The 12,833-nt window shown below is 39.2% G+C and overlaps 1 protein-coding gene across 1 annotated transcript in view; it reads right to left on the bottom strand.

The window, feature by feature from the left end:
• Window positions 1-12,833, bottom strand: part of LOC131164574 (2-C-methyl-D-erythritol 4-phosphate cytidylyltransferase, chloroplastic) — a 40,424-nt gene that overhangs the window by 4,265 nt on the left and 23,326 nt on the right. The window contains exon 8 of the mRNA XM_058121867.1: window positions 3,197-3,265. Coding sequence (XP_057977850.1) covers window positions 3,197-3,265 — 69 coding nt within the window. The remainder of the gene's footprint in view (window positions 1-3,196; window positions 3,266-12,833) is intronic.

Below are 12,833 nucleotides of genomic sequence, written 5' to 3'. Positions count from 1 at the left end.
AGAAAAATTCAATCACACGCACAAGACAATATTTACATGGTTCGGCAATTTTGCCTACGTCCACGGAGTTGCAGGGATTTCAATATTATCAGGAAGAAAGCACAGAGAGTGTGGCGATACAATTCTCTCGCTCTCACTCGCTCTAGCGGATACAACCACTCTACACCTAATCACCCGAAAGCACCCTTTTTATATGTTGCGCCTAGGATTCCGTTCCGAATGGGCTCCAAAAATGTTCCCCAGGGGCGTTGCCCCCAGACCCCCACAAGTACGGCTTGTACTCACAGCCCAAGCCTTCACTCCATGGACTAAGCCTTAGGATAGAAATCTCTAATTAAATAGAGGTCAAGTCGTCATCCAAATTAAGACACAACTAGGCTCCACAAAAGCCCAACACCTCTCAAAGGTTTTAAAAGTTAGATTTCCCTAGAAGTTATAAGATGCAGTAAATGTAGATAAAACAAAAGAAACGAAGATGAGTTGATTAAGTTCCTCATATGCATTGTGTTAGGGTCTTAGAGTTCTACGACCCTATACATGGTTTGGTACGTGATTCTGACTTAGATGGAAGGTCGGTTAACTTGGATGCAACTATTCGGTGATCACGAGGATGGTTTCGGTATGCCATTGTGATGTTGTGGTTGATCCCAATAGTTCTAATCGTGGTATTCTCAAATCTAAGATGTATGATCAATAAATGCCTAACGGTCACTCGTATGTGACCAAGAATACTTCAGAGACTGACTTTTGGGGAACACCAAGTGAGAAGCCTACGTCCCTCGGTATCTTGTTGAGTACTAAGCGAGCACCCTAAGGAGTGCTGAGGGGCGGGCTCTTGACATCCTTGAAGAGTGTCCTCGGCCTCCGCGTGGTATAGGGAGCCCCATGGACAATCCATTTGGGAATGGGATCATGCAACACTCTCAACCTGGAGGTTTAGGTGTACTCCCTTCTTGGCCATCAGCTATACAGTTGGGTGGTATCATCCAAGAGCCCGGTTATGCTATGAGAATGAGAGTTACTCTCAGTACTGGTGGAATGTGAGTTATTTCCCTTACCGTTCAAGCCAGGGTTCATCAGTGATGATCTTAGTTGGATCAAAAATTGTTTAGCCATAAGACTTGACCATTGGGTTAGACACTTGAGTGTTTCCTTGGATAAGTAGAACTAGGTTGGATTTGGTGTGGTCTTGCTGCCGCACGAACGTAACTCCTTGACACTTTAGGAGGACTTTGGCAAAGGTGATTCCTTGCGGTTATTAAGAACTCCACATCCATGATAGTTGGTATCAGAGCAAATCTCTTGGTCTTGAATGAAGAGTGAGATTAAAACTGTTGGCATCAACTCAATTGTGGGAATTCGGTTTGTGACTTTGCGTGAGGGAAGGAGCAAGTTACCTTTGATTAGGTTTTTGTCTCACACTCCCCTATTGTCATGTGACCCATTGCGGGTAATGAGCGAAAGTTGCCTTCAATGAATATCATATAAACATCAAGTTACTTGATGGTGCCCTATGTCCTTGCAAAGGGATGAGGGTTGATTGATGGGAACTAAGATGAGAATACCTTGGGCCTTTGAAGTAGCTATTGCCACACTTTGGAAGTGTGATCATATTATGGTTGGCATTGGAACACAGATTTTTATCTGTTGAAAACTTCATGGTGTCCTCATTCCACAATTAGAGGTGATACTCCTAGATCTAGTGGAAGCGTGCGGTTGAAGGAGTTTGTCTAAGGGTGCTTTTCACGGAGAGTGGTGACATTCTTAGATTTATGGGGAAGAATAAGTTGTGAGCACCTTGGACAGATAGTCCTCGAGCCACATGAGCGGCTATGTGTTGGTTATAGTGGTGACATTTACCGAATGGGTTATGGAATCAAAGGGAACCACAAATGTTGCTCTTCCAATGCGAACGCAATTGGAAACTGCTATTGTAGAATTGACTAACGCACTTGCATCTTTGACTTTGTTAGCTAATCGATTACCCAAGCCGATGGGCATTGGGGTGAGTTTTTCCACAAGGTGTTTGACCCATGCTACCAACAGGCACATGAGCCACTTCGACCAAAGGGCCTTCCTATTTGTTGTTGTGCAGGTTCGTGAAGCACAACCAAGTCGAAGGGCCACCTTTCAAATGAAAGCTTGAGTTAAGCCAAGGTGTAAAGTTATCATAATGGTAACCATAACGGACTGTGGTTGAGATCGGTTTGTCAAAGGACAAATGTTTGGCAATCATTGAGCTTCGATTTGGGTTTTTTGCTTGGATGTGTGAGGACATGGAAGATTGGTTTTGAGACTGAGAATGGTCACTTGAGGTGTGATCCGAGATACTTTATTTATAATAGATGTGTCTTCTAAAAAATGTCTCTTTGCATAAAAGGTTGTCTCTAACCCTATATAAGGAGATAATATTTATACATTTAACACAGAAGAACACAATAATAATATCATTTCCTCTCTCTTTCTTTTCCTTTATTTTAGAGAAGTTTCAAAAATTACCCTCAAAAGTTATCTCCTTCCTTTAGAGATACCTATTCACTCTCGGCTGGTAATTATCATGTGTCTTTTAAAATTTATGTCCTTCTACCCATTCACTCTCTAAAAGATACCTATTCCAGTGTTTTTTAAGGGTTATTTCTTCCACAAGAGATATCCTATTCATGGAAGATTGTTTATATCTCTACATAATTAGATAGTATTTATCCATTTAATATAGAAGCACACAACGATAACATCATCTACTCTTTTCTCTTCTTCTTCCTTTATTTTAGAGAAGTTCCAAAACTTCTCAAAATTACCCCTATATATTTGATCATACAGTTTTATCCTTATTGTAGAAGGCACCTATTGGTGTGTCTTATAAGAATTATAGGTTTCCATAAGAGATACCTATTCACTCTCTAAAGGGTATCTATTTATATGTGTATCTTAAGAGTTACGTCTTTCTACTTACTACATGTATAACTCACGTGAGTATTTACTAGTTGTATATAATGATCAACAAATGAAAATTTTGTATAATGCTGCTGTCAACATAAAAGAAAATGAACATGCTTTTTTTAAAATTTTAGAGTCATTCACTAATTTTTTCAAAGTGCATTACAAAAAAAAAAATTAATAAAAGGAAACAAAATTACAGGCAGTTCCACTTTTAAATAGCATTCATGTAAGCAACATGCAACAATTCAATACATACCTCTTTGATTGTAGCTTTAACAGGAACACCAAGGACAGCAGCTCCATTCAGCCATCCATCATTAAGAACCTAAAAGTAACAAATCAGCATTCATCATACAGTTTAAGATTCTCAACGTTCAATTAAGGAAAGAAAAGCATAAGGCCCACGTGGTATGCATGTGAGATCCATAAAGTTATTAAAAGGGCATCCCCAAGACACAAGGCTCCCAGCTTCATGAGGGTAGAGGGTGGGTCGTCACAATGTATGCAGTCTTACACAATCTTACCGATGATCCAAGGCCCATCTACACCCATCTATAGCCAATATGCTAAATCTTTTGTGATAGAAATCTCACGCATGTCAATCGAGTAGAAATTCTTGCTCATTACATGGAATCTCATTGTGCCCAAAATGTTAGTGTTAACTGTTAAGGCTTGATATGCATTCTTGACCCACAATCTAGCAGCTTAAGCTTTTAGATTGCGTGGTTGTTGAGCATGATATCATAGCTATGGTTCCTAGGCAGAAGTCTTATATTCAATTCTTGTTGCCTGCATTTATCTTCCATTTGTTAAATTAAGTCAGACATTGTCATGTCCGTAGGGGTGTCATTGTCAAACAGCAAGGCAAAAGATTTCTTTCCTTATTTCAGCCCACATTTATTTCCTTAAATTTCAATTCATTATTTTGTACAGTTAGCATATATTTAGTTTACATGTATAAGGCTTGACAGATTATAGTTTACTTGTATTGGGCTAGAATAATGCTAGACCTCATTTACTTTCCACGTATAGCATTCTTGTAAAGTCTATATATAATATACAGAACTCAAGGCCAATTCATTCAGCCATTCACAAAATATTTGACATGGTATCAGAGCCAGCCAACTGCAAAGTTTTTTTTTTTTTTCCACTCTTCGATTTTTTGTCTTCTTGGTTTCATGGCTGTTGTGGTTTTGTTCTCTTCTGAAATTTTTCTCTATTCTCTCGGTACTTCTGTGCCTGCGTGGCTGTCGGCACAGCAGGTTTCTGGGTTGCCATTTATTCCTCCAGTTTATGTCCTTGTGATTCTCGGCAAGCAGGCAACAGTTATCTGTTGCTGTTTGTGACTTTCGGCAAGCACGCACAGCAGGTTTCTGGTTTGCCACTTATTTCTCCAGTTTCTATTGCTGTGTGTGACTCTCGGCAAGCAGGCTTGTGACTTTCGGCAAGCAGGCATAGCAGGTTTCTGGTTTGCCACTTATTTCTCCAATTTCTGTTGCTGTTTGTGACTCTCGGCTAGTAGGCAAAAACTTTCTGTTGCTGTTTCTGGCACTTATCTTCTCGGCACAGCAGGTTTTTGGTTCAAGATTTAATTGTAGTGCAGTTTTTTTTGGTTCAAGATTTTATTTTTTAGTGCAGGGAGGTTGTTCTTGGTTTTTCTTTGTACCTGCATTGTTTATTTTTGGCTTCTAGATTTACTAGTGGTCTGTTTCTTTTGGCACAGTCTATTTTTTTTTGGGCTTCTCAATTTTCTCCATTATTTAGCATGGACTCTGCACCTATGTGTGCCAAGTTTAAGGGCAACAATTATTCTACATGGGCTTTTCAGTTTAAATTTTTCCTGAAGGGAAAAGATCTTTGGAGTCATATTGATGGCACGGATTGTGCACCCAATCCTGATAAATCCAAGCAGTTGGCAGCTTGTCTTTCATGGGCTGTACTTGATGCTCGGATTATGTCTTGGCTTCTTGGCTCGGTTGAGCCACATATTGTCCCCAACTTGCGACCTTATCGCACTGCTCAATCCATGTGGACTTATTTAAAACAGTATAACATCAAGATAACGGTGCCCATCGTTTTCAGTTAGAGCATGCGATTGCCATGTTTCAACATGACAATCGTTCCAGAAGACTATTATTCGGGGTTTCAGACTCTTTGGAATGAATATGCTGATCTGGCTACAGCAGACGTTTATGTGGCTTCTATTCCCATTATTCAACATCTTCACTGTACTAGTCGTCGTGATCAATTTCTTATGAAACTCCACCCCAAGTATGAATCTATTCGCTCGTCTCTACTAAATCGCTCTCATGTTCCTTCTCTAGATGTTTGTTTTGGTGAGTTACTTCATGAAGAACAGCGACTTAGTACTCAAGTTACTCTGGCACAATCTCATGGTAGTTCCGGGTCTGTCCCTGTGGCTTATGCTGCTCAACAACGAGGACCGCCTGCGCATTCTAGCACTTCGCAGTGTTTTTGCTGCAAAGAATTCGAACATATCGTTGCTAATTGTTCCAATAAATTCTGCTCTTATTGCAAGAAGAAAGGTCACATTATCAAAGAATGTCGTATCCGCCCGCAGAATCGTCAATCCTAGGCATTCCAGACTTCTGCTAGTGTACCCCCCACGGTGACTTTTGCTACCCCTGGCTCTTTTTCAGGTAACTTCTCTGTTCTTGCACCTCCTCCAGCGAATTACTGCACACCTTAAATGGTGCAACAAATGCTAATTTCGGCATTATCAACAATAGGGCTCCAAGGTAATAATTCTACTAATCTCTGGTATGTGGACTCGGGTGCCTCTAATCACATGACGAATAATCCCACTACCTTGTGTCATGTTTAGCCCTATTCTAGTCAATCTGCTATTAAGACTGCCAATGGCAGTTCTTTGCCAATAGCTGCCGTCGGAGATGCCTTTTCTAAGTTCACTAATGTGTTTCTTGCTCCTCAGCTTTCCATGAATCTTATTTCTGTCGATTAATTAGTTGATAACAATTGTGCTGTTAATTTTTCTAGTAATGGTTGTCTTGTGCAGGACCAGGTAACGGGGGAACCGATCACGAAGGGACCTAAAGTGGGGCGCTTGTTTCCACTACTTTTGCCTATTCTAGCACGTTCTCCAGTACTATTAAGCCTTTTGCTTGTAATAACGTTTCAGATCTTAGTATGGTGTGGCATCGTCGTTTAGGCCATCCCAATACTCATATCTTATCTCATGTATTTAACTCTGGTTTACTTGGTAATAAAGAATGTTCTTCTTTATCTCTTGAGTATGCCTCTTGCAAACTTGGTCAAAACAAAACTCTTCCCTTCCCTTTGCATGCTAATAGAGCTTCTCAGTGCTTTGATCTTATCCATAGTGATGTTTGGGGACCTTCCCCCATTAGTTCACATGAAAATTTTAAATACTATGTGACTTTCATTGATGATCACAGCAAATTTACTTGGGTCTACTTTCTTCGATCTAAATCTAAGGTTTTTCGTACTTTCACTGAATTTTTAGCGTATGTTGGCAATCAATTTTATGCTTCTATTAAGCCATTACGCACAGATTCTTGTGGTGAGTATGTGTCTACTGAGTTTCAGGCATTTTTGGCTTCTAAAGGTATTATTCACCAATGTTCCTATCCCGCTACTCCTCAACAGAATGGAGTAGCCGAACGAAAAAATCGTCATCTCCTAGATGTGGTACTTACTCTTTTGCAGGAATTCTCTGTTCCATCCTTGTTCTAGGTTGAGGCTCTAAAAACTGCTACTTACTTGATTAATCGTTTACCTTCTCAAGTCCTACTCATGGAATCTCCCTATTTCCGTTTATTTGCTAAGAAACCTAGTTATGATAACCTCCGTACCTTTGGTTGTGTATGTTTTGTTCATTTACCGCCTAGTGACATAAATTATCTGCTCAATCTGTTCGATGTGCATTCCTGGGATACAATGTGTGTCAAAAGGGATTTGTTTGCTATGATCCTACATTACATCGTACACGCAATTCTAGGAATGTTATTTTCTTTGAAAATCAACATTTCATTCCTGTGCCTTCTATACCCTACTCTCCTACTGTGATTCGCCCCTCCTCTGAGGAGCAATTCTCAAATCCTCATCCAGTCAATTCTTGTTTTAAACTAGGTATTGTGTATACGCGCGCACTCCCGCCCACAGTCTCTTCCGATCACTCATCTGATATCTGATCCTACCACGCTCCAGATTCAATCAGTTGCAGCACCTCCAGAGCCTTTGGTACGTCGCTCTTCTCGAGTGTCTGTACCCCCAAACTGGTATGCATTTCCCTCTTCAAGTTCTAGTGACTTTGTTTCAGCTCTTACTGCTGCATTGTCCAATTTAGATATTCCCACTTCCTACTCACATGCTGCCAAGCATGATTGTTGGCAACAAGCTATGTTGGAAGAAATTGCCGCTCTAGAGGCCAATCACACCTAGGACTTTGAGCCTTGTTCTCCCACCATTGTTCCTCTAGGTTGTAAATGGGTTTACTCAATCAAGGTTCAATCTGATGGAAGTCTGGATCGTTACAAAGCTCGCCTAGTTGCACTTGGGAATAATCAGGAATATGGTGTCAACTATGAAGAGACCTTTGCTCCTGTGGCTAAGATGACTACTGTTCATACGATTTTGGCTATTGCTGCTTCCATTGAGTAGCCACTACATCAGATGGATGTCAAGAATGCTTTTCTTCATGGGATCTTAAAGAGTGTATTTATGTGAAGCCACCCTCAGGCTTGTTTCCCTCTCCGACTTCACATGTGTGTAAGCTTCGTCATTCTCTTTATGGTCTCAAACAAGCTCCGAGGGCTTGGTTTGATAAATTCCGCACCACTTTATTACAATTTTCATTCCAACAGAGCAAGTATGACACTTCATGGGTATTGTTGTTCTTTTGGTTTATGTTGATGATATTGTGATTACTGGTTCCGATTCTGCTTTTACTTGCTCAGCTCAAGACTCATCTCTCAGAGTCCTTTCATTAGAAAGATCTTGGGTCTCTCACATATTTCCTTGGTCTTGAGGTGCATCATAGTCCCTCGGGTATTTCACTCAATTAGCATAAGTATGCTAGTGATTTGGTGGCCATAGCTGGCCTTCAAAAGGGTACTTCTGTTGACACTCCCATGGAATTAAATGTCAAACTTTGCAAAGAGGAGGATGGTTTACTTACTGATCCCAGTTTATACCGGAAATTGGTGGGTAGTCTTGTCAATCTCACCATTACTAGACCAGATATTTCTTTTGTTATACAACATGTCCTCCAGTTTCTTCAGACTCCTCGTCATCTTCATTTGGCTATTGTCCGTAGGATCATACGCTATGTTCAAGGCACTTCTGCCAATGGTTTATTCTTCCCTACATACAATTCTACTCGCCTTGTTGCTTATAGCGATACTGATTGAGCTGGTTGTGCGGATACATGTTGCTCCATCACTAGTTGGTGTGTGTTCTTAGGTGATGCATTGATCTCTTGGAAGAGTAAGAAGCAAGACAAAGTTTTTAAGTCATCGACGAAATCTGAATACTGGGCGATGTCTCTTGCTTGTTCTAAAATTATTTGGCTTCGAGGCCTGCTTGTTGAGCTAGATTTTTCTGAGACCAATCCTACACCTCTACATGTCGATAATATGAGTCCTATCCAGATCACGGCCAATCCTATCTATCATGAGCACACGAAGCATATTGAAGTCGATTGTCACTCTATCCGTGAAGCATTTGAAGCTCATGTTATCACTCTTCCACACATTTCCACTAAATTACAAATTGCGGATATCTTCACCAAGGATCTCACTCGTCATCGACATTGCTTCCTAAGTAGCAAATTGATGCTTGTTGATCAACCCGCATCAATTTGAGGGGGGGGGGGCGGCGTCAAACAGCAAAGCAAAAAATTTCTTTCCTTATTTCAGTCCACATTTATTTCCTTATATTTCAATTCATTATTTTGTAAAGTTAGCATATATTTAGTTTACATGTATAGGGCTTGACAGATTATAGTTTACTTGTATAGGGCTAGAATCATGCTAGACCTTATTTACTTTCCATGTATAGCATTCTTGTAAAATCTATATATAATATATAGAACTCAAGGCCAATTCATTCGGCCATTCACAAAACATTTGACAGTCATTTAGTGTTTGTTTACCTCTCCTCATGAACCAGCCACTTGTGAGAGAGTGGTGAGAGTTGACATAAATTGTTGGTCCACAACCTAAAGACATGAGCTTTTAGGATAACTAGCAATCAAACATAATATCAAGGCCATGGTTGCTAAGATGTCCTGGATTTAATTCATAATTCATACCAAGAATATTTTACCCTCATCTTGCATGATAAGAAAACAAAACAAAACAAATTGCCTACCACTGCCTCACATGTCCTCACACACCAAATGTTGTGCAACAAATCTGATGCCACAAATGCCCTCATATTTCAAATATTCAGCATGATTGACGATATTTGTTAGATTGATAATGTGGGGTGGGTCTTTGTTTATTCTCCTTTTTGTTTTGTTTGCTCTTTGTTTTTTATCTGGGTTATCCCGGAATTTGTTGAGGAGATGTCTTAGTCTCCTAGTTGTATATTCTAAATCTATCAAATGAACTTCTTCTTCTACTACAAAAAAAGAGTGTTTTGGGTTGATGTACTTCTTAAAGCCTGCTATCTTATCAATAAGATGCCATCTACAGAGAAAATACCATATCCAACCCTCCTTCCTGACAAACCTCTATTTCCTTTACCCCCCCCCCCCCTCGCATATCTGGTTGTCTATTGTTCATCAATTAACTCCTAATAATAAACTAGGTCTGCAAGCACTCAATTGTGTTTTTCTAGGGGTACTTTTTTTCTCAAAAAGGGTATCAATATGCCTCACATTGCTTCTATCTCGGCATATATGACATTTTTTTAGTCCACTAACACTAGCTTGAATCTTCGCACCCAAAAAACCTAAATGACTCCTTCCCCTTGCCTAATCCTATTCCACTTTCTAATTCAAGGTTGTTGTCTTTGCATAGCCCATGTTCCTTTGTATCTTCACTTTCACCTAGTTCTTTTGGCTGTGGACCATCCTAGCTTGCAAACATTTACAAGGCAGTACCATAAAATAGTTAAGCATCTACTAGACTTTGGTGCTACATCTTTAGTTCCTTTGTCTACAAATCCTCTCTCTCTTGACATAGATCTTCCAATTGCTCTTCTAGGTTAACACCATATATCTCTAACTTGGTGTCTTAAGATTCTTTGTCCCCATCTACTATTGTTTTGTTACTATATTATCGTCCATCTCTATTCCCAAGGGTAGATTTGAAGTTCTCTCTCTCTGAGTGGACAGCTGCAATGGAAAAAGAGATGTCTGCTTTGCAAGTGAAAGATGCATGGATCTTGTTGGGCTTCCTACCAATAAGTTTGTCAGTTGTCATCATTTATACTCTATAAAAGTGAAATCCAGATGATTTCATCAACTACTTGACGACTAGATTAGTGATAAATGTCTACATTGAAGTATACGGTTTAATATATTCCTACACATTTTCGCCAGCGGCTAAAATCAGTTTTGTGCATCAATGTATACTACTATTTTTCACTAGCCTTTACACTAGTTAGATGTTAAGAATTCCGTCCTAGATGATGACCTCAAGGAGATAGTTTACATGGAGCAATCTCTCCCATTTGTTGATCAGGGGGAGTTAGAACTGTATGCTATCTTAAAAAGTCATTCTACGACTTGAAATCGTGCATTGTTAGGAGATTTAGATAGACCATAGATGAAGAAACTAAAAAATTTTCAATCACCACAGGTGTACATCAAGGATCTACTTTGAGCCCTTATCTTTTTTGCTTCAGTGATGGACCAACCGACTACGATTATTCAAAATGAGGTTCCATAGTGTATGTTGTTTGCAGATGATATTGTATTGATTAATGAAACTAGGGGCGGAGTAGAGGCTGAGTTAGAATTATAAAGAGAAGCTTTGGAATCTAGAGGCTTTAGGATAAGTAGAAATAAGACAGAATATATGAAATGTAATTTCAGTAATGGTAAAAGGAATATTAGAGACAAAGTTAAACTTCATGATGAAGAAATAAATAGCACTTGTAGATTTCAATACCTTGGATCTATTATGCAAGTTGAAGGAGAAATTGAAGATGATGTAATGCATAGAGATAAAGCAAGTTGGGTAAAATGGAGAAGTGTTTCAAGTGTGCTTTGTGATCGTAGAATACCCTTAAAATTAAAGGGGAAATTTTATAGGACGGCTATAAGGCCAGCTATGCTATATGGATCAAAATGTTGGGTCACGATCCAAAAAGTAAAAGTTTTCGAGATGAGAATGTTTAGATGGATAAGTGGTATAAGACTGAAAGATAAATTCGGGAATGAACATATTTGTGGTAAATTAGGTGTAGCTCCTATAGAAGATAAGATAAGAGAGGGACGATTTAGATTGTATGGACACTTGGTACGTAGGTCACATAGTGCGCCGGTGAGGAAGAGTAAGTTAGTTACTATGGGGGGCAATAGAAAGAATAGGGGTAGACCTAAAATAATTTAGAATGAGATAATAAGGATTTAATAACCCTAAATCTATCAAAAAAAATGGTTCATGATCACATAAATTGGCGAAAAAGGATTCATATAGCCGACCCCACCTAGTGGGACTTAAGACTTGGTTTTGTCGTTCTTGTATATTGTAATCACAACTAATAATCAGGGCATGAAGCATCTAAAGCAATTCATGCAGACAAATTTCCTGACTAAATATTTGTCACCATTGAAGTACTTCTTGAAAATTGGGGTAGCTAGACCTCACGTTCTTGATCTGATTAGACATGTTTTTTGGGATCCAAACATATTCATACTCTTATGGATCCTAATAATAAATTAATGTAGAATGTGGGTAAATTTTTAGCTCAACCTGGAGACAGCAGACCAGTTGGAAGTTGAATTATCTCACTGTCACCAGGCTAGATTTCTTTTGCAAATAGTTTTGTTAGTTTATGGACCCTCCTCAAACTAGCCACTAGGAGATTGTCATCCACACTCATTCAAGAATATACACAGATGTAGATTAGGCAGACTAACTGAAGATCCACAACTGAGTATTATGGCATTGTTGGTGGAAACTTGGAATCCTTGAAGAAAGAAGCAAACCATATTTACAAAATCAAGTGTAGAATCTGAGTTCAGGGCAAGAGGCAAAGCATCAGTTCACATTCATTCAAATCCAATTTTCCATGTGAAGTGAAAAATGAAAATCTGCAAAGTGATGTGTTGAAGAAGATGTTAGAAGAACTTGGGTTTCAGCATTCCTAGCCTATGGAGTTCATGTTTGATAAATAGATAATCAAGCATCAATTCGTATTGGACGATTGGTTCAAATCCAGTTTTTCATGACAGGACTAAGCACAATGAAGTTGACTGACACTTTGTTCGAGAAAATCTTTCGCAAAAGCTTATCAAGACTACTTATAAAATCTGAGTATCAATTAGCTAATTTGTTTACCAAGTCTTTGGGAGGTGCTCGGGAAATTTACTGGTAACAAGCTAAACCTAATTGTTTTGAAGGTTCTCTAGCAATCAAAAATCTTTTTTCCATTCTATTTTCTCTTTAACGGGAGTGTTGGACCTTTTGACCCTGAACAAAGCCCTTTCATGAAAATAGATGCAGAAGTTTGTGCAAGAATGAGATAGTGGTGAGCTTCAAATTTGGTGAGGTTCCATGGCAAAGGATAATAAAAAGCCTCATTGGGTTGGCATTGAACATAAGGAAGGGCTGAGAGGAATTTTTTTGAAGGCGTTGCTTTCATTTCTTTCAGAAATGAACCCAGGTGTGTCGAAGTTCCATTGAAGATCAGTTTCCTGGCCTGCACAGATTGTCATC

This window comes from Malania oleifera, chromosome 9 (genome assembly GCF_029873635.1).
Source record: "Malania oleifera isolate guangnan ecotype guangnan chromosome 9, ASM2987363v1, whole genome shotgun sequence".
In the NCBI taxonomy this organism is placed as follows: domain Eukaryota; kingdom Viridiplantae; phylum Streptophyta; class Magnoliopsida; order Santalales; family Ximeniaceae; genus Malania; species Malania oleifera.
Note: the sequence above shows the minus strand (reverse complement) of the source record. Positions and strands in the feature narration are given on the sequence as shown.